Source organism: Xenopus laevis, chromosome 4L (genome assembly GCF_017654675.1).
Source record: "Xenopus laevis strain J_2021 chromosome 4L, Xenopus_laevis_v10.1, whole genome shotgun sequence".
NCBI lineage: Eukaryota > Metazoa > Chordata > Amphibia > Anura > Pipidae > Xenopus > Xenopus laevis.
In genome coordinates, this window is record NC_054377.1 from 30070080 (window position 1) to 30093219 (window position 23140).

Sequence of the window (23140 nt, forward strand, 5' to 3'; positions counted from 1 at the left end):
GGGCCTGTTGTGGAGAGGGCCGATGGCGGGGGCCTGTTGTGGAGAGGGCCGATGGCAGGGGCCTGAGCTGCGGAGGGCCGATGGCATAGGTCTGAAGTGGGGAGGGCCGATGGAGGTAGCCCAAATTGGGGAGGGCCGATGACGGGGCCTATGGTGGAGGCCTGTGGTGAGGGCCGATGGCATGGGCCAAGGAGGAGAGAGCTGATGGCTGGGGCACATGGTTAGGAGGGCCGATGGTTGGGGCCTGTGGTGAGGAGGACAGATATCAGGAGCCAAGGAGGAGAGAGCTGACGGATCAATGGTGGGAGCCAGAGGAAGGTAGGGCTGAGGGCAGGGGGTCTAAGGGGCTGGGTGGAGGTCTAAGGAGGGAATGGCATATGGCAGGGGCCAAGGGGGAGAGAGCTGATGGCTGGGGCACATGAGGAGGGCTGATGGTGGGGGCCTGTGGTAAATAGGACCAATATCAGGGGCCAAGGAGGAGAGAGCTGAGGGACCAATGGTAGGAGCCAGAGGAAGGTAGGGCAGAGGGCAGGGGGTCTAAGGGGCTGGGTGGAGGTCTAAGGAGAGAAGGGCATATGGCAGGGGCCAAGGAGGAGAGGGATAATAGTAGGGGTCAAGAGAGGGGAGGGCTGTTGATGAGGCCCCAAGGTAAGGAGTGCCAATGGAGGAAGCCTGAGGAAAAAGAGGCTGATGGTAGGGTTCCAAGGTATGGAAGTCTGATGGCAGAGGTCTGAGGAGAGGAGGGCTGACAGTGGGAGCCCATGGTGGGGAGGGCAGACGTTGGAGGCAAAAGGGGCCTGCAGATCTTTCCCAGCCGGGACTCAGGAATGAAAGACCCTGAACCATTATTACACCACCTGATGTGTTGATGCAGTCCGGCTCTTCTAAGAATGACAGTGGCTCTTCACAGACTGCATTGACATCCACAGTTGGTATCTGTAAGAAATAATATACACATTGTTTTGCTTTACCTCAATCTAGTTACTGTTTGTAGGGCTTGGACTAAATAAAGACCAATTTGGCTGCACTGAGCTGGGTGTTTTCAGGTACAGTATGTACTCTACAATGCCTGAGAAGAGAGGCTTACTATTATAACTCCCAACCTGCCTTGCCCAGTAAATTACCAGCCAAGCACCTAGCATATTTGTCATAGTCTGGCTAAGGGGCTTTGGAGTAGGAGTATCAAGGAAATACCTCCATGTCCCTTCCTGCTAAAACAGAACAAGCCACAAAACTGAAGAAGAAAGGACTTGTATTACAGATAAGGCTGCCATGAGAAATCACAGAGCCCGCGTAGAATAATCATCAGGGACCCCCTCACTAGTCTAGTAGTTAAAAATCAAAACACAGATTTGTGGCCAGGGCCCCCAGAAACCACCAATTGTTTCACTGTAGTCCAGCCAGTGACCATCTAAGGATTTGTGAGATCCGTAATTAGATCTAATGGAGTAAAGGGGGAAAGCAGGTGAGAGATTGTTTTTTTTTTTCAGTGACAGACTAATGTTACCCTGGATCCTGGTCTGTCAAAGTAGCATGCCTACCATACCCAGGTTACAACCTGCCAGAGTGAGTCTGATACTTGGGGTGCTGAAAATTTGTCCTGAGAGGGCTAATGCAGTAATGTACTTACAGATCTTGGCTGGAAAGGGGGTGGAATCTTTCTGCTCTCCAACGCTGTCCAATCAACCGATCTATAAAACGGGTGTTTTCTTATTTCCCCCGTCGTGCCCAGACGCTTGTCAGGATTCTTCTGGAGGAGCTAAAGGAGAAGCCTCATTAACAGATGTTCAAATGTATAAGTGGCTACACAATTACCAGGAGGGTTAATTTTATTCTGGGTGACTTTTTCCACAGCAAATAGTAGGAATAGTCTGTGAGAACAATGTTGCTTTGCATGTGAGTATATCTGAATATGGGAAGGAGGAGTTAGCTTGAGTATATAATGAGAATGTCTGCAATTTGTCTGTTGTAAAATAACTAGCTACATGCAGGCTGTTCCCAAAATGAATGTGTAGCTCAGATTATGGGCCTGAACCCCAGGGTCCACCTGGGAATTTGGATGGGTAGAAACCAAATAAAACTCCATTATACACAATTTCACTCCACAATATGCCAAATGTATCACCTTCATGTTTAGATTTCAATAATATATTAAATATATTATATTCAATAATATATCGGTGTCTTCTGTACATAAGCATTCCATCCCACAGTATTTAATGTATTAAAGTTGAGCAAAACAGTCTGTAGGAATGCAAATATAACCATCTCATTGTCTGTTAGCAAACAAGGCACATTCATTTTTATATTTCCTGCACATGCTCATACCCACCTCCTGCAGCAGATTTTTCAGATCGGTACTGATATCCTCAGGAATGAAAGGATGCTGCCAGATCCCTGATTGGATGAAGTATGCCATTGGCAAGTCTTTGTTGAATGGAGCTCTTCCACTGGCCATTTGGCATAGAATAATGGCAAAAGACCACCAATCCACTCCTGCGTCATACCCACTCATCAGAAGAATCTAGAAAATCAAAAACATATTTTGCTAGATCATTACATTTTTTAGGGAAGCATTCCTGGAATAAGTTTGTACATCATTCTTACATAACCCTTTATAACAGAGGCTTGCAACATAAGAACTTGTGTTAGACTAGACTAACCAGGGTCAGACTTACATTAAAAAAAACAATAAAAAAAATCCTTATTTATAAATGTAAATGTATTCCCTTTAGTATATAATAGAAGAGCGTTTCTCACCTCTGGAGCCATGTAGAGGAAGGTCCCTGTTAAGGCATAGATCTTTTTGTTGCCGAACATACCTTCTGCAACTAGGCCGAAATCTGCAATTTTGATATGCCCCTCGGCACTCAGTAAGATATTTGATGGTTTTAGATCGCTGGAGTAAAAGGAAGGGGAAATAAAATTAGGACAGGAGTCAAAGCTATAAGGCTGCCAACTGTATTTGGCCATTGGTAATAATAATTATAATAATAAAAGCAATAATTACAAAGTAATATAGAAAGTTAGGTTGAAAAGACACACGTCCATCAAGGTAAACCTTTTTTAACTTGCCTAACTGCCAGTTGATCCAGAGGAAGGCAAAAACCCCATCTGAATCCTCTTTAAATTGCCCCAGAGGAAAATATTCCTTCCGGACTCCAAAATTACAATTGGACTATTCCCTGGGTCAACTTGTACTATGGGCTATCTTCCATAACCCTGTATTCCCTCACTTGCTAAAAAGCCATCCAACCCCTTCTTAAAGCTATCTAATGTATCAGCCAGGGAGATAATTCCACATCTTCACAGCTCTCACTGTAAAAAACCCCTTCCGAATATTTAGGCGGAACCTCTTTTATTATTTCTTTATTATTATATGATCCCCTTATATATTTATACATAGTTATCATTTCACCCCTTAAGCGCCTCTTCCCCAGTGTGAACATCCCCAATTTGGCCACTATTTCCTCATAGATAAGATTTTCAATACCTTTTACCAGCTTAGTTGCCCTTCTCTGTACCCTCTCTAATACAATAATGTCCTGTTTGAGTGATGGAGACCAAAACTGTACGGCATATTCTAGATGGGGCCTTACAAGTGCTCTATACAGTGGAAGAATGACCCCCTCCTCCCGTGATCCATGCCCCTTTTAATACAGCTCAAGACCTTATTTGCCCTTGATTCTGCTGACTGGCATTGCTTGCTACAGCCAAGTTTATCATCTACAAGGTCTCCAAGGTCCTTTTCTATAATGGATTTGCCTAGTGCAGTGGCTTGGATATTTTTACATCCCAGGTGCATGACATTACATTTATCAACATAGAATCTCATTTGCCACTTAGCTGCCCAGATTGGCAGTTTGTCAAGATCATGTTGCAAGGATGCCACATTCTGGATGGAATTAATTGGGCTGGATATTTTTCTGTCATCTGCAAACACTGATACATTACTTACAATACCCTCCCCTAAGTTATTAATGAACAAGTTAAATAAAAGTGGACCCAATACTGAGCCCTGAGGGACCCCACTTAGAACCTTACTCCAAGTAGAGAATGTACAATTAACAAACACCCTCTGTACCTGATCCTATAGCAAGTTTCCTATCCATGTGCTAACAATTTCAAGCCCAACAGACCTTAGTTTAGAAAGCAGTCATTTGTGGACCATGGTATCAAACATTTTGGCAAAATCTAAATATATCACATCTACTGCCCCCCACTGTCCAGCATCTTACTTACCTCATCATAAAAAGCAATCAAATTTGTCTGACATGACCTATCCTTCATAAAGCCATATGCTGCTCACAAATTTGAATGTGATCCCTTAACAAGCCTTCAAATAATTTGCCCACCACATATGTCAAATTTACTGGCCTATAATTGCCAGGCTGAGATCGTAATCCCTTTTTAAATATTGGAATGACATCAGCTTTTCTCCAATCCATATGTACCATACCAGATGAAAGCGAATCTGAGAAATCAGAAATAGGGGCTGGTCTAAAACTGAACTAAGCGCTCTTTGAACCTGGGGGTGTATGACATCAGGCCCTGGAGCCTTGTTTACATTAATTTTTATTAAAGATTTATGGATCATATCCTTAGTCAGTCACTGACTAGATTGAGCTGAGCTATCAGTGCAGCTATGAAGTGAGCCTGGGAACTCAGACTCCTCTATTATATACACTGAAGAAATGAACTGATTTAGCACATTTGCCTTTTCTGTATCTATTACAGCCATACTGGTACCATTATTTAATGGAGCAACACTCTCAACCTGCATCTTTTTACAATGCACTCTTAATTTCCTTACTTTGCCTTCCGGATTGATGATTTACAACATTTATTATAGTGTTTATATTCATTAAATGCAGCTTCTGACCCAAAAGACTTAGTAGTTTTGAAATGCCTTTCTCTTCATTCCTATTAACTTCTTTTCTTCTATATTAAGCCACATAGGGTGATTATTAAAGCTTATACATTTACTCCTTAAGGGAATAAATTGAGAACAGTAATGATTTAATATCATTTTAAATGACAACCATTTCTGTTCTGTGTTTTTAGCTGAAAACTTAACGCACCAATCATTGCTCTAAAGGGCAGCCCTCAAGGCACTAAAATGAGCTTTTCTGAAATTCATGGTTTTTGTTGCCCCAGTGTATATTTGTTTTTTGCACCAGACATTAAATGATATAACATTATGGTCACTATTAATAAATTAAAACATATTGAGGGATTAGGGCTGAAATGAAACACTTTTACTTACCGGTGCACAATACCACATGAATGCAGATACTGTAGACCGACGATCATCTCTGCAGAATAGAATCTTTGGGAAAAAGAATAAATAATAATCATTTCCTTAGCTAGGAAGCTCCAGTTACATTTTCTTTAGATTTGAAAACCAAGGCAAATGTATGATGAAACCACTAACAGAAAATCCTATAATAAAAGACCACCCTTAGGTTTCTAAAGTCTTTATTGGGCATATGTTAACAGACTATCATGGATTCTAGAGAAATATATGAACAAATAGTTAACAATCATGTCTCCAATATCTATACATATCTATATACAGTATTTACACATAAAACATTAATAGGAAAGACACGCAAACATTGCTGAGGTGGAGATTACACTATGAAGTGCTGATCTCTGCTTGTGCAACAGCTTAGGCAACTGCAACAAACATTTGTAGTAGAAAATGTACATTGTTTTCTCTAACTTTTCCTTGGTAAAACACCATGTAAGGAAAGTTACCAACAATATAAGTCAATTGCAAAATGTACCAACAGATGTAAAATAACATTTGTGCAGTGCCCTATGCTGTTTACTACAGGGTGTCTTACTGATACCAGTATAGGGGTTCAATGTTTCCTAAATACCCACATTTTTCAATTAAAAAAATGATGCGGAATCTGTCACCTCCTCTCCTAGGCATTGGAACATGATCAATTGCCATATATTTAAAAATAGCTAAATGGTGCCCCACCTCCAAAAAATGTTTAGCAACCGGTTTAGTGGTTTTCTTATCTCTATAAGCTACATTAATGGCTGACCTATGAGCATCAATTCACAATCTCAACATCAAATCAGTTTTACCCACATAAGATAATCCGCAAGGGCAGTTGATTAAATATATAACGTTAGTGGCCATGCACGTAATATGGTGACGTATTTTATATCGATGGCCTGAGTGGGGATGTACAAAGCTATTGCCTGGTGTCATATATCTACAGGACAAACATGTTGGACACTTATAGCATCCAGGTTTATTTGTGGGTATCCATGTGAAGTGATTAAACTTTGTTCTTTTTAACAGTGTATAGGGTCTCCCAACACCTATAGGTCACAAAGGTTCTGACCCCTCCTATAACCCACCATAGGTGGATCTGGGCACACTTGACCCAATACTTCATCCGCTTGTATAATTTTCCAATTGGCTCTAAGGGCATTGTTGATGGAGACACTGTTAAACACTGTTGATCAAAGGACTCTTGTTACTTCTCTCTGTTTGTTGTGTTGAAACTCGGCTTCTAGCCTTAACGAATGCTTGATCTAGGGCCCTGCTTTTATAGCCCAGTTGCAGAAATTTAGTTAATTGTATTTCACACTTCATTTCATCTGAATTATTGAGCTATACTCTGCAAAACTGAGACAAAGGGAGTGAACGCTTCAAAGCAGGGGCATGGCAACTAGATGCATGCAGTAAAGTGTTTTACGATCCGTGTTTTTGCGGTATAGGGAGTATTGAACCTTATTATTATCCAATGTCAGATGTAAATCTAAAATTCTAATGTTTGACCACACAATGCTGTGAATTTAATAGTTTCAGAAGATAGGTTCAACTCCTCTACCATACTGCAAAAACCAGATTCCTCGCCTCGCCAAATCAGGATAATATCATCGATAAAATGTTTATATATAATGATATTTTGTCCATATTTAGAAAGTTATCCATTTCAAATTTATACAAGAAGAGGTTGGCGTATGAGGGCGCCATTGGGGCCCCCATCGCAGTACTCGCAATTTGTTGATAATAACTGTCCTCAAATCTGAAATAATTGAAGGTGAGACACATTTGTAATAGGTCAATAACAAAACCAACTGGTGGTCCATCATAACCAATGTTTTCCACAATAGATTTTTGAAATGCCTTGAGGCCTTTTTGGTGTGGGATGTTTGTATACAAGCTTACCACATCAATGGTGGCCAGGATTTTAGGGTCATCACCTATCAACGTTAAATCTCTTATACACTGCAAAAAATGTGGAGTGTCACTTAAATATGAAGATGTGGAGCAAACCAAAGGTTGAAGAATCTGATCGATATAAACACCCAGCAGATTCAGTAAACCCTCCCTAGTAGATACAATCAGCCTCGTTGGTGGGGAGGTCAAATTTTTATGTCTCTTAGGGAGGGTGTACAAAATTGGACAAATAGGATGATCCTGTCTTAAAAAATTAAATAAAGAATCAGTGATCCAACTATTGCATTGCGCTGATTTTAATTTTATTAATCTTAGATTTAAAACGCCAGACAGGATCTGCATCCAATTTCATGTATACATTAGCATCCGCCAACTGAGATAGAATTTCCATGTGATAGTCGCTATAGTTCAACAAGACAATTCCACCCCCTTTATCTGCGGGGCGTATCACCAAAGTGGGATCATTACGTAACGTAGAAAGAGCTTCTATTTCGGCTCTAGAAAGATAATTAAAATTGCTTGTTGAACTAGCACAAATGGAATCTATTTCATTATCCATAGCTTTTTTAAACAATTTTACTGCAGCATTCTGTGTTGGGGGACAAAACACTGGATACATTGTCTCCAAAGAGAATGAGTGAATACTGTTCTTTTAGTTGTTTTTTGGATAAGCGATATAAATTTGGGTGTTGCTCTGTGTACATAACTATATACATTTAGATCTAATATTACCTTCCCCACTTGCTACAAATGTTTTCATTTGCTGTGGCTATATAATTAGCTTTACTGAGTATTTTATTAACTGACTAACTAATTAGGAAACACACTTGTTGGTGATGTCATGAATTAGGTGGAGCTTATTTAGTTTTAAAATTGTGTAACTGTGTCAGTTTTAATTATGGTGATGCATTTTGACAAAGAGTCGAAACATTAATGCTTTGATATAATAAAATGCGGTGAATAAAATGTATTTTTAAAATATATTAATGTTTAAAATATATTAATGTTTTTTTAATATATATTAAGATTAGGGGGTGGAACAATTAGGAGGATGCATACCATTAAGAAACATACTATTCATAATTACACACTGGGTGATTTTAAGCTTTTTGTCAGGCCACCGTTTTCTTGCTCTGCTCTATAGAAGGGGAAAATCCCAGAAACTGCATTCGTTCCTTTTCCATGGAGCAAGAAAACACTGGGATGCCAAAATACCAGAGACTGCTAGTAAGATATTACTCTTACAGGAAGGGAAGGGTGGGAATAACATGCAATTTCATACAGCTCTATGGATGTTACTTACTTTATGCTATCCATGTCCAAGCAACCTTTCTCATTTATAAGCTGTTCCAAGGATCCTCCTCTTATGAACTCCATTATAAGAAACATATTCAGCTGGTTATAAAGAGAAATGAGAAGAGAGCTGTTAAAACAGAACTACTAGAGAACTACTAAAACACAAGAGTATTAGTTCTCAAAGCAGAGCCAAATACAAGGATCACAATGAGGATGGAACAATACAATTCCGGAACATTAGTAGATATTTTTTATGTAGTCTTGACGTTGTGCCTTCTGCTCCTACCCTCTACATATGCACACAAGGAATGATTCATCCTAAGCAACTCCCATGATGTATTCCCCAAGGATCTCCTACACCCCTGAGTATTGGTGTGAAACAAGGAGAGGTTAATGCTTCTACAGATAGATATGTGTATGTGGGGAGTTTATTACAACCTTCACTAAGGAAATGGTATATAGGGCCAGACAGGACGCTATCATGTGGCACTTTAAGGGGCAAATTTACTAAAGGGCGAAGTGGCGAAGGGACGTAACTACGCTAATTGACTAAGTTGCGGATTTTCGTGAACGTTACCTCTTGCGCCAGACTTTACTTCGCCACCTCAGACCAGGTGAAGTGCAATAGAGTGGATACGACTTGCTTTAAAAAAAAGTTGAAATTTTTTCTAAGTCCCAAAAAACGCTGGCATCTTTTACTTTTTTAAGGGTGATAGGCTGAAAAAGATTGTAAATTTTTTTGGGGGTACCCTCCTTCCCCCCTACATTTCCTAACAAATGGCACCTAAGCTATACAGTGGGCACATGTATAGGGCAAAATAACAATTCTATTTTATTTTATGAAGGTTTTCCAGGCTTGTATAGTGTAATGTATTTGCTGCTACATATACGTTCATTGTACTTTAACTTGGCGCCATATGCAAATTAGGCATCGCTAGCGTAACTTTGAACGGCTGATCATAACATCACTGGCGCAACTTTGCAAACGATCGGTAACTTGCACACAACTTCGGATCTTTGTGAATTTGCGCAGCCCTGGCGAAGTGCAGCAAAGCCAAAGCTTTTAATTGGGTATATGCTAAAAATTGCAGAAGAGGCAATTTCCTAACTGCATCTGCTTCCTTCTACAGCTGGCAGAGATGATACCTGTGGGGCTCCAAAATGGTGACATAGAGCTCAGCAGACACTATCCTAGGCTGTGTTTTTAAAGAAGATAAGAGACTTACCCATGGTGAGTTTTTAAAGAAGAGGCAAACCAGCCCTGGCTAAGGGGTAAGAGACTAGAATCACTGGGGTGCCCAACTAGGCATATCAGTGATTTAAGCTATTCTTCTCCCTTAATGTAGAGCACAGCAGTGGGGAAAGATTCCCTCCTTAGAATCACTAAAATTCATAAATGCAAAATCTAAATTCCACTGTGAGCTCCTAGCCATATACAGGTGATTTCAGCTTGGAATATATTTTTAAGAAAAAAGTATAATATGGTTTCTTAAGCAAAGTCAGCAGCAGCTGCTAAAGTAAAGCCAACAGTAAAATAAACTGCATGGCATTATTGGCTCTATTATGTACCTGGTTTTGGAAAGCTCCATATCCATGGCAGAGAAAGGGACAATCTTCAGTGATCCTGAGAGTGCGTGCCTCTGCCACGATGTTCTCTATATGCCTCGCCTTCTGAATCACTTTGATTGCTACTTGATCTCTGCAGTTGTTCAGTGACGCCAGCATAACCTGAGAATGGCAAAGTTTTTGTTAAATATACACTAACCAAATTATTCTCATACAACTACACATTACATATTTCAATGAATTTAAAGCTATTTCTAATTACTACATTTGTTGTTACCCTTTGTATTAACTTGTAATATGATGTAGAAAGGGGTATTCTGAGAAAATTTGCAATTGGTTTTAATTTTTTTATTATTTGCGGTGTTATTTAGCATTTTATTCAGCAGCACTCCAGTTTGCAAGTTCAGGCAAATTCCCCTAGGCCTGAATAGAAATATGATTAATAAAAAGTAGCAATAATGATACAATTTGGACTTTTATAGCATTTGTTTTTTCAGATGGGGTCATTGAGCTCCATTTGAAAGCAGGAGCAAGTCAGAAGAAAAAGGCAAATAATTAAAAAAAAAACTATAAAAAAATAAAGAATCAAGACCAAGAAAGAATCAAGAATGAAGACCAATTGAAATGTTGCTTAGAATAGGCCATAACAAACAAAACGTTAACAGAAAGGTGAACCAACCCATTAAAAAGCAATGTCTGCCTCTTGCAATTCTTTGACTTCCCTTCCCAGTCGGCTCATACCATTAAACCATTGTACTGGTACTGGTATCCAGAAACCCGTTGTCCAGAAAGCTCTGAATTGTGGAAAGACTGTCTCTCATAGACTCCATTTTATCCAAATTTGTAAAAATTATTTTCTTTTTCTCTGTAATAATAAAAAGTACCTTGCACTTGATACAAACTAAGATATTATTAATCCTTATTGGAGGTAAAAAACAGCCTATTTGGGTTTATTTAATGTCAACATGATTTTCTAGTAGACTTGAAGATCCAAATTACAGAAAGATCCATTATCCAGAAAAACCCAGGTCCTAAGCATTCTGGATAATGGATCTTTCTGTAATTTGGATCCCAGGTCCCATATCTATACTTTGGTCACGTTCAGCCAAGACTCTGATTTGTATATGTGTATATATATATATATATATATATATATATATATATATATATATATATATATATATATATATATATATATATATATATATATATATATATATATATATATATATATATATATATATATATATATATATATATATATATATATATATATATATATATATATATATATATATATATATATATATATATATATAAAATCTGTAGAAGAAAAGCTGTTGCACGCAAGGGACTCTTATCTGAAGAAAAAATATAAGCTTTATTTAGATCGACGTTTCGACCCTCAATGGGGCCTTTATCAAGATACATACAACTGGTTTATCCCACACATTTATAGCCACATATGTGCACTCCCCCACACAAGCCACCCCTACCAGAAAGTGTCCAATTTCAAGCCAACAAGTCCCATGATCCTCATTGGGACGGTGATCAGTGCTGCCACCTAGGGGTAAAAACATAAAAATATCCAAAATGTATAAAATTCACTATTTAAATTTAACAGATAAAAACAAATTCAGCGTTCGTCTAAAAAGGATACATAGGAACAGTATTCATTTAGACCCTTAGGGGAAACGGTATTAAGTTTCTTAATCCAAAATGTTTCCTTTTGTAATAATAGGCGACCACGGTCGCCTCCTCTTCTTGGAATGGGGATAGTGTCTATACCCATAAATCGGAAAGTTGGAGGACCATGACCTTTTTCTAGATAGTGTTTGTATAGGGGGATATCGGTGTGTCCTTTCTCAAAAGCTGCCCTTAGGGATGATCTATGATTTCCCATGCGTTCCCGGATAGTGTTTTGGGTTTTACCTACATAGGTCAGTCCGCATGGGCATATTATAATATAAACTACATGCGTAGTAGTGCACGTTATGCGATGTCTGATTTCTATCTGCCTGCCAGTGTGTGGATGATAAAAATATTTACCTGTAATCATGTTCCTACAGGTTGTACAACCTGCACATCTGTAGCATCCATTTTTAAGTGGCGCCAAACGTAAGGGGGTCACATTATAGCATTCTAAGGGGTCTGTGGGCATCAAAATATCTTTGAGGTTCTTCCCTCTTTTGAAACCCCACAAAGGTTTTTGTTTTACAGTATCTGGCAAGCTATTATCACTGGCTAAAATCGACCAGTTTTTATTAACAATGTTTTTTAATAACAGATGTAGCTGAATTATACTGAGTAGTGATTACCATTCTTTTCGGACTATTTTGTACTTTAGATGTTTCTCTAGGCGTGTAATTCAAAGCTTTATTCAATGCTCGATCTAGGGTTGTACTACTGTACCCCCTTTCCAAGAATCGATCATATGCTTCTTTTAACTGTTTTTCACGCCAGTCACTGTTTGAATTATTACGAATAACTCTCAAAAATTGAGAGAAAGGAACGCTGTCCTTGGTTGAAGGTGGATGGAAGCTGTTGTAATGTAAGATAGTATTTCTATCAGTTTTTTTGCGATGAAGTTTATAGCCCAATCCACCTTCTTCCATTAGGACAGAGACATCCAAAAATTCTATGTCCTTATCACCAATTGTAAGAGTAAATCGTACCGGTGTGTCTAGACTATTTAAGTCTGCCACCATATTTTCCAAAGAATGCCGGTCGCCCTGCCACAAGATGAAAATATCATCGATATAGCGATAATAGCTGGTGATATTTGATTGGTATTTGGGCATTATATATCTGTTTTCGTATAAGGACATATAGCAGTTGGCATAGGCAGGTGCCATGGCAGCACCCATGGCTGTGCCCTCTTTTTGTAAATAAAAACAGTTTTCAAAACGAAAATAGTTATATTTCAAAGTCAATTCAAGTAAATCACATAAAAATTCCACAGGTGGACCCTCGTATTCTTCAGATGTCTGTAGCACTGTTCTTACTGCCTCCACTCCATCATGGTGGGGAATGATGGTATACAGGCTACTAACATCTAGTGTGGCCAAAATGAGGTTTGGATGGGAAAATTTGATTTTATTAATAAAGGATAGGAATTGAGGGGTATCCTTTAGATAGAATGGTAACCTTTGTACAGGCTTCTGGAGATAGAAATCAATAAAAATACCACAGAAATAAAACAAGCTATTTCTAGAGGACACAATTGGACGGCCTGGTGGATTTATAGTACTTTTGTGAACCTTGGGGAGACAGTAAAAAATTGGACAAATTGGAAATGCAGGAAGTAAGAAATTATACGTGTCTCTGGAGATCCATTGGCGGTCCATGGCTTGGTTCAGAGTATCAATCAAAATTCTTTTATATTCATTTACTGGATCACCCCGTAATTTCTGATAGATTTTGGAATCATTTAATTGTCCCATAGCCTCATTATGATAATCTTTATAGTCCAAAACGACCAACCCCCCACCCTTGTCCGCAGGTCTGATGATAATTGAATGGTCTTGTTTAAGGGTTGTAATGGCCATACGTTCTTCTTTAGTTAGGTTCACATGTGCCTTGTTGGCTCTATTCAATTTAATGTTAGTTTCAAAATCAACCGTTTGTAGGAAGGATTTAATGCTATTATTATTTGTAGTTGGGTCGTAATTACTTTTAAGTTTCCATTTGTTAAAGGTTATGTCTGTATTGGAGTCACCAAATTCTTCTAACAATCTCAGTTTACGTCCCAGCTTATATTGTTCAATGGACCAATCAAATTCGTTAAACTGTACAGTGGGGATAAAGCTAGCCCCTTTGGAGAGCAAAGAAAACTCACCATTTGAGAGCGTGTGATGTGAGAGGTTGAAGATGGGAATTATCGTTGGCTGCGTGGTGGACGACCTCTTGTTTTTTTGCCCTCTACGTGTCCTCCTCTTTGGCCTATGGGGCTGAAGATAGGTGCTGTTGTCACGCGTTCCTGGGAGGGCGGCTGGTCGGAAAAAAGACCCTTTTGTCGTGTGATCATTTGGGTCTGTGGTTTCGGAGCCTCGGCGCCGCCTGTTGCGGTGAATTCCACTTCCGATCCGGAGTCGCCGGAAGTGACGTCACTGTTGAGCGTCAGTTGGCGTCTACGTGTGCTATCGTGTGACCGATTGAAGCGGCGTTGCCTCGGTTCCCCTCCACCACTAAGCCAGCGGTAAACTCTATGGTGGCTATAGTCTTCGTCCACAATGCGTAACTTTTCTCTTTTAAACCGTAATAAATCTGTTCTGTAGTTATCCACTGTTTTCTTTAAGGTGTTTAGCATTTCCGTATTACTTGTATCATTAAGGGCAGTGTTATTGGAAGTTTCCACGCTTGCCATTTCCTTACGTACTTTGGTTAATTCATTGCCAGCCTCTTCGATGACTAGGACCATTAAATCTAGGGAGCATCTGTTTAATACCCCGATCCACTTGCGACAAAAGTCTGGATTCGTGCGGCCAATCGTGGGAGTATTCCGTATCCGAAATCCACGTGGTATTTTCTTTGCACGGAAATAGTCGGACAAAAAAAGGCCATGCAGGTCCAAATCAACTTCCCGTTTTTTTAGGTTTAGCAAACTTTTATAAATATCTTTCATGGAGGTGACACCTCCATGAAAGATATTTATAAAAGTTTGCTAAACCTAAAAAAACGGGAAGTTGATTTGGACCTGCATGGCCTTTTTTTGTCCGACTATTTCCGTGCAAAGAAAATACCACGTGGATTTCGGATACGGAATACTCCCACGATTGGCCGCACGAATCCAGACTTTTGTCGCAAGTGGATCGGGGTATTAAACAGATGCTCCCTAGATTTAATGGTCCTAGTCATCGAAGAGGCTGGCAATGAATTAACCAAAGTACGTAAGGAAATGGCAAGCGTGGAAACTTCCAATAACACTGCCCTTAATGATACAAGTAATACGGAAATGCTAAACACCTTAAAGAAAACAGTGGATAACTACAGAACAGATTTATTACGGTTTAAAAGAGAAAAGTTACGCATTGTGGACGAAGACTATAGCCACCATAGAGTTTACCGCTGGCTTAGTGGTGGAGGGGAACCGAGGCAACGCCGCTTCAATCGGTCACACGATAGCACACGTAGACGCCAACTGACGCTCAACAGTGACGTCACTTCCGGCGACTCCGGATCGGAAGTGGAATTCACCGCAACAGGCGGCGCCGAGGCTCCGAAACCACAGACCCAAATGATCACACGACAAAAGGGTCTTTTTTCCGACCAGCCGCCCTCCCAGGAACGCGTGACAACAGCACCTATCTTCAGCCCCATAGGCCAAAGAGGAGGACACGTAGAGGGCAAAAAAACAAGAGGTCGTCCACCACGCAGCCAACGATAATTCCCATCTTCAACCTCTCACATCACACGCTCTCAAATGGTGAGTTTTCTTTGCTCTCCAAAGGGGCTAGCTTTATCCCCACTGTACAGTTTAACGAATTTGATTGGTCCATTGAACAATATAAGCTGGGACGTAAACTGAGATTGTTAGAAGAATTTGGTGACTCCAATACAGACATAACCTTTAACAAATGGAAACTTAAAAGTAATTACGACCCAACTACAAATAATAATAGCATTAAATCCTTCCTACAAACGGTTGATTTTGAAACTAACATTAAATTGAATAGAGCCAACAAGGCACATGTGAACCTAACTAAAGAAGAACGTATGGCCATTACAACCCTTAAACAAGACCATTCAATTATCATCAGACCTGCGGACAAGGGTGGGGGGTTGGTCGTTTTGGACTATAAAGATTATCATAATGAGGCTATGGGACAATTAAATGATTCCAAAATCTATCAGAAATTACGGGGTGATCCAGTAAATGAATATAAAAGAATTTTGATTGATACTCTGAACCAAGCCATGGACCGCCAATGGATCTCCAGAGACACGTATAATTTCTTACTTCCTGCATTTCCAATTTGTCCAATTTTTTACTGTCTCCCCAAGGTTCACAAAAGTACTATAAATCCACCAGGCCGTCCAATTGTGTCCTCTAGAAATAGCTTGTTTTATTTCTGTGGTATTTTTATTGATTTCTATCTCCAGAAGCCTGTACAAAGGTTACCATTCTATCTAAAGGATACCCCTCAATTCCTATCCTTTATTAATAAAATCAAATTTTCCCATCCAAACCTCATTTTGGCCACACTAGATGTTAGTAGCCTGTATACCATCATTCCCCACCATGATGGAGTGGAGGCAGTAAGAACAGTGCTACAGACATCTGAAGAATACGAGGGTCCACCTGTGGAATTTTTATGTGATTTACTTGAATTGACTTTGAAATATAACTATTTTCGTTTTGAAAACTGTTTTTATTTACAAAAAGAGGGCACAGCCATGGGTGCTGCCATGGCACCTGCCTATGCCAACTGCTATATGTCCTTATACGAAAACAGATATATAATGCCCAAATACCAATCAAATATCACCAGCTATTATCGCTATATCGATGATATTTTCATCTTGTGGCAGGGCGACCGGCATTCTTTGGAAAATATGGTGGCAGACTTAAATAGTCTAGACACACCGGTACGATTTACTCTTACAATTGGTGATAAGGACATAGAATTTTTGGATGTCTCTGTCCTAATGGAAGAAGGTGGATTGGGCTATAAACTTCATCGCAAAAAAACTGATAGAAATACTATCTTACATTACAACAGCTTCCATCCACCTTCAACCAAGGACAGCGTTCCTTTCTCTCAATTTTTGAGAGTTATTCGTAATAATTCAAACAGTGACTGGCGTGAAAAACAGTTAAAAGAAGCATATGATCGATTCTTGGAAAGGGGGTACAGTAGTACAACCCTAGATCGAGCATTGAATAAAGCTTTGAATTACACGCCTAGAGAAACATCTAAAGTACAAAATAGTCCGAAAAGAATGGTAATCACTACTCAGTATAATTCAGCTACATCTGTTATTAAAAACATTGTTAATAAAAACTGGTCGATTTTAGCCAGTGATAATAGCTTGCCAGATACTGTAAAACAAAAACCTTTGTGGGGTTTCAAAAGAGGGAAGAACCTCAAAGATATTTTGATGCCCACAGACCCCTTAGAATGCTATAATGTGACCCCCTTACGTTTGGCGCCACTTAAAAATGGATGCTACAGATGTGCAGGTTGTACAACCTGTAGGAACATGATTACAGGTAAATATTTTTATCATCCACACACTGGCAGGCAGATAGAAATCAGACATCGCATAACGTGCACTACTACGCATGTAGTTTATATTATAATATGCCCATGCGGACTGACCTATGTAGGTAAAACCCAAAACACTATCCGGGAACGCATGGGAAATCATAGATCATCCCTAAGGGCAGCTTTTGAGAAAGGACACACCGATATCCCCTATACAAACACTATCTAGAAAAAGGTCATGGTCCTCCAACTTTCCGATTTATGGGTATAGACACTATCCCCATTCCAAGAAGAGGAGGCGACCGTGGTCGCCTATTATTACAAAAGGAAACATTTTGGATAAGAAACTTAATACCGTTTCCCCTAAGGGTCTAAATGAATACTGTTCCTATGTATCCTTTTTAGACGAACGCTGAATTTGTTTTTATCTGTTAAATTTAAATAGTGAATTTTATACATTTTGGATATTTTTATGTTTTTACCCCTAGGTGGCAGCACTGATCACCGTCCCAATGAGGATCATGGGACTTGTTGGCTTGAAATTGGACACTTTCTGGTAGGGGTGGCTTGTGTGGGGGGAGTGCACATATGTGGCTATAAATGTGTGGGATAAACCAGTTGTATGTATCTTGATAAAGGCCCCATTGAGGGTCGAAACGTCGATCTAAATAAAGCTTATATTTTTTCTTCAGATAAGAGTCCCTTGCGTGCAACAGCTTTTCTTCTACAGATTTTGTATATACATTCTGTTGGCACCAGGGCATTATCCTCTTTTGAAGTGTGTGCAACAGTCTTACAATTTGTATATATATATATATATATATATATCTCCATAGAAAATTATCTGCACTCACAGGTCTTAATAATTCCACATTATTTATTTTTTAAAAGGTAAGGACTGATGTTTCGGTCTATCCTAAGGCCTTTTTTTCTCACTTTGAGAACGGCCTTAAGATAGGCCGAAGCTTTAGTCCTTACCTTTTAAACAATAAATTATGTTGAATTCTTAAGACCTGTGAATGCGGATCATTTTCTATGGACATGTACGCAATTTTGACTCTGCACCCAGGCATATCAATGATTTATTTGTGAGTGCTGGCTCTTCATTGAACTATATATATATATATATATATATATATATATATATATATATATATATATATATATATATATATATATATATATATATATATATATGTGTATATATATATATATATATATATATATATATATATATATATATATATATATATATATACAGCACAGTTTATTGAGATGGTTTCAGAATTAAATACGTTTGCGAGCCCAGTGCGCTTTACTTATGATATACATCCCCACACAATTAACTTTTTGGATGTGGCTCTCACCTTAAATGGTACTAAAGTCGATTTCACAATATACCGCAAACCTACTGATAAAAATGTTTTTTTACATTTTTCAAGCAGTCATCCTAATTCAATGAAAAAGTCTTTGCCAATTTCTCAATTCTGTTGGGTTTTGCGGAATAATTCGACCATAAATAATCGTGAACTACAGTTGACTGAAATGTGGAATCGTTTTAGAGACAGGGGTTACACTGACAAGTTGTTAAATGAAGCTTTGAGTATAGCAAGGGGTGTTTAGCAGTAGGTACAACCATGGTACGATGAACATGGGTAGGTTTGTTAAAAAACAATGGCACATTATCCTGGCGGATAATGAGTTAGCCAGGATTATTCCAAATCCTTTAAGAGTATGTTATAAAAGGGGTACCAATTTGAGGGACTTATTATTTAAAAATGACCCTGTACTTTGCTATACCACGAAACCACGGACCTAGCTAGGTAACAGAACAAGGTTGCTTCAGATGCCCTACCTGCACCTCCTGTCGCTACATGTCCCCTAGCCAATCTTTTTTACACCCACATACTGGTAAATGTTTGGAGATTAGACATCATATTACATGCAATACCACGCATGTGCTATATCTTATCACATGCCCTTGTGCGTTGTCCTATGTCGGGAAAACAGACCTGACTCTCAGGCTTAGGATAGACGCTCATCGATCTCGAAACATTTCCTGGAACATGGCCATAGACTTCCTACTTCTAAAAATATTGCGATCGATCATATTCCACCACTTAGAAGGGGAGGAGATCGTTCTAATATTCTACTCCAACGCAAGGTTTTTTGGATAAAAAGTTAAATACTCTGGCCCCTTTAGGCCTGAATGAAAATTGCCCCTTAACATGCTTTTTACAGCAGAGGTGAGATAATGATCTGCTACATTTTGTTACATTCTGTGCCCTTTACCTGGTAATTTAGTTATTTTGTTTAGCATTGCTGATTATGTTGATACAATGTATATAAGTTCTATTGTTATGTATCTACAAATTATAACAGAGGAGCTTATGCAGGTTTCTGTCTCTCTGTAATTGACTCTGTGATGTTTTTATCTTTATTTATTTTTTGGTATTTTCCACAGGTTTTTTTTCCGTGCTTTATTCTAATTACATGGGTAACAATATATGCTGGTGATTGGTTTCTTCTCTAATTTCACATGACTCCGATCTGGTGCACATGATTGGGTGAGTGCCTTTTCCTCCCTTTTCTTTTGTCTATTTAAAGTGTCGATTTTAAACATTTATGGTCTTGAAAAAGGTCCTAGAAGTGGACCGAAACGTCGGCCTGTTTTTAATTAACTCAAATAAAATTATGGTTTTAAAATAACCAATTTAAAGGTTCCCAGTGTGCACTCATTCTCCCTTGGAAAACTATTGATAATGTCTATTTGCGTAGCAACACACACACACGTAGTGGGATGCTGGCACAGCTTGTGTAAAGGTATGGGGTGCCTGGGTGCAAAAAGCTTGGACAATAATATGCAGGCACAACAGAGGCTCGCACTCACACAACTTATAAATTAAGAAAAAGTGTTTATTTGACAAAAACAACCAACGTTTCGGCTGGATCCCTAGCCTTTCTCAAAGTACTTAAACAAAATGACCGCAACCACTTTAAAGCCCCAGTGGCGGGAAGGGTACGTGGGTGACATCATTAAGCATCATTGACGTGGGGGATGTATGAAAACTTGTAAAAAGAAATACAAAACAAAAAAATCGAGGATGAAGGAAAATACTGAGAAAAGATTGTGTCAATACAGCTCAATAAATAGACAATGTGTCTGAGTAACTATTTGTATTTTATTTGCTACAAATAGGTACTCAGACATATTGTTTCTTTATTGAGCTGTATTGACACGATTGGGTAAACTTTATTGGGTACGATGGGTTAAATGGACCCGCTTAGCGTTTGACATCCTAGTGGGGAGATAGGTGTAGGCTGGGAAGACAGGAAGAGTTGGAGATCAGGGACCCTACGGGTCACTACATCGGTAGTATAAGGTGTGAAGGGAGGGTCATAAGTTCAATGGAAGGCAAACACGACTTTATTAGATGGGGATGAGAATAAACCACAGGGACAGGACGAGACACCATTACTTATTACATCCTCAAAGATTTACACTGTAGTAACATATGCAACATTGTGTGTGAAATTTAAGGTATAATGTGTCAAAAACTTTAAGATGGTTACTTAGTGTTTTGTTTTTAACCTACATTTTTAGTTTTTTTTAGTCGTACATGAAATGGAGGAAATATTTAAAATATAATATACTAAGGAGCTCTAGTTATTTAAATTAATGCTTTTAATTTATTAACGGCACAAGAAATAGATGAATTATTTTTAATGGAATCCATCAATGAGCTCTAGTTATTTAAGTTAGGTAGGATAGTATGTTTTGATGTAGTCGCCTATTTGTGACGATTACCCTATGTCATCAATTACTGCTGTTTTCCCGCCATATCATGTATATAATGCATGTTAAGTGTTAACCAGTTACTTTGAGAAAGGCCTGTGTAGAGGTCAAAATGTCAGTCTGTAACTTTGGAATAAAAATTTTTTTTTTACTTTTTAAAAAAAACCTGTGAGTGTGGAGCTCTTTTGAATTGGAATAGATGAATATTTGGTTTCTGCACCCAGGCACATGAACTATTTTTCGAGAGTACCGGTATCACTTGGTTTTATATATATATATATATATATATATATATATATATATATATATATATATATATATATATATATATATATATATATATATATATATGCGTCCTGTGGGTATCAGCACTCGATACTTGTATGAGTTTGAGGTGCAGGATCAAATTAATGATACAGGTGATGCAAGGATCAGCACACTCATTTGTAGAAAAGCAAAGTGTATTTTATTTCAACACAGCATTGTGTCCAACGTTTCGGTTCCTCCTGGGAACCTTGATAAAGGTTCCCAGGAGGAACCGAAACGTTGGACACAATGCTGTGTTGAAATAAAATACACTTTGCTTTTCTACAAATGAGTGTGCTGATCCTTGCATCACCTATATATATATATATATATATATATATATATATATATATATATATATATATGTGTGTGTGTATGTATATATATATATATATATATATATATATATATATATATATATATATATATGTGTGTACATATATATTTATATGTATAAGAAAATCCTTATTTGTATTTGAGTGGACATGAAAAAATAATGTTTCTAACAAAGATATATCCACATTGACTGAAGTTCTGATTTTCTATTTTGTTTTTAAGGGGAAATATCGCCAAAAGAAATACTTTACTTATGGAAAACACATTTAAAACGTAATTCTTTAAAAGGGTGGTTCACCTTTAAGCTAACTTTTAGTATTTTATAGAATGGTTAATTCTAAGCATCTTTTCAATTGGCCTTTTTTGATTGTTTTTCCTCTTCTTCTGACTCTTTCCAGTTTTCAAATAGGGGTCACTGACCCCATCTAAAAATAAATAATCTGTAAAGCTATTTCTACTTCATACTACTTTTCTTTCTATTCAGGTCGTCTCCTATTCATATTTTGGTCTCTCATTTAAATCAGTGCATAGTTGCTATAATAAATTGGGCATGTAGATTTCGTGCCTTCTGGGCACTTAGTCATAGGCTAGGGATATTCAGTACAACCAGTGAAATTTAAATGAAAAAACACCAATCAGAGAAGTGATCTGGTTAACATTAGTGACTGGCATATATATGCATTCTGATTGGTTAACCAGATAACTTCTCTGATTGTTGTTTTTTCATTTAAATTTCACTGGTTGTACTGAATATCCCTAGCCTATGACTAAGTGCCCAGAAGGCACGAAACTCATAAGGCCTCCCTCTGAGATGTTCCTTTTTGTATATATAAAACTTTTTTAATTTGCATCTATTTTTGGAGTGAAGTCCAGTTTGTGCCAGTCTACCACTGAAATCTACATGTCTAGCATTACCTCCCCGAGCTGGAGGTCTGAGGCTTGAGCACCTAGTCCCCCTGATGTTATTGGTGAGTTTACCTTACTGCCTACATTTTTTGTCACACTGGAACTCTTTTCCTCTTTACCTATCCCGTTACCCTTGTTACATTTTTATAATAATTTGGGCCCTAGCAACCTGGTGAAACGGCAAACTAAAGTGCTGCTGAATAAAAAGATAAATAACTCAAACACCACAAATAATAAAAAATCAAAACCAATGGCAAATTGTCCCAGAATATCCCTCTCTACGTCATACTAAAAGTGAACAACTCCTTTAAAATGTATTTAACATTTCCAAAGAGTATACACATTCAACACATGGCTTTGGAGTATGGTCCCTCAGTCTGTAAGAAGTGACAGGACCCAGAGCTGTAGTCTAGTTCTAGTCAGTTATGAAAAATGTAGGCACAAACTTTAACAAAGATTGTGATGTGATGTTTAGTTTCTCTTTGGTGTATCCTATTAAAAGCTAATAAATAAAAT

The 23140-nt window shown here is 38.3% G+C and overlaps 1 protein-coding gene across 1 annotated transcript in view; it reads right to left on the minus strand.

The window, feature by feature from the left end:
- Positions 1–537: 537 nt before the first annotated feature.
- The window catches only part of LOC108713626 (probable serine/threonine-protein kinase DDB_G0277449), a 34710-nt gene continuing 12107 nt past the window's right edge, over positions 538–23140 (minus strand). The window contains exons 7-13 of the mRNA XM_041591028.1: positions 10076–10234; positions 8514–8605; positions 5267–5329; positions 2761–2899; positions 2333–2524; positions 1631–1759; positions 538–936 (exon numbers count right to left, since the gene is read on the minus strand). Coding sequence (XP_041446962.1) covers positions 538–936; positions 1631–1759; positions 2333–2524; positions 2761–2899; positions 5267–5329; positions 8514–8605; positions 10076–10234 — 1173 coding nt within the window. The remainder of the gene's footprint in view (positions 937–1630; positions 1760–2332; positions 2525–2760; positions 2900–5266; positions 5330–8513; positions 8606–10075; positions 10235–23140) is intronic.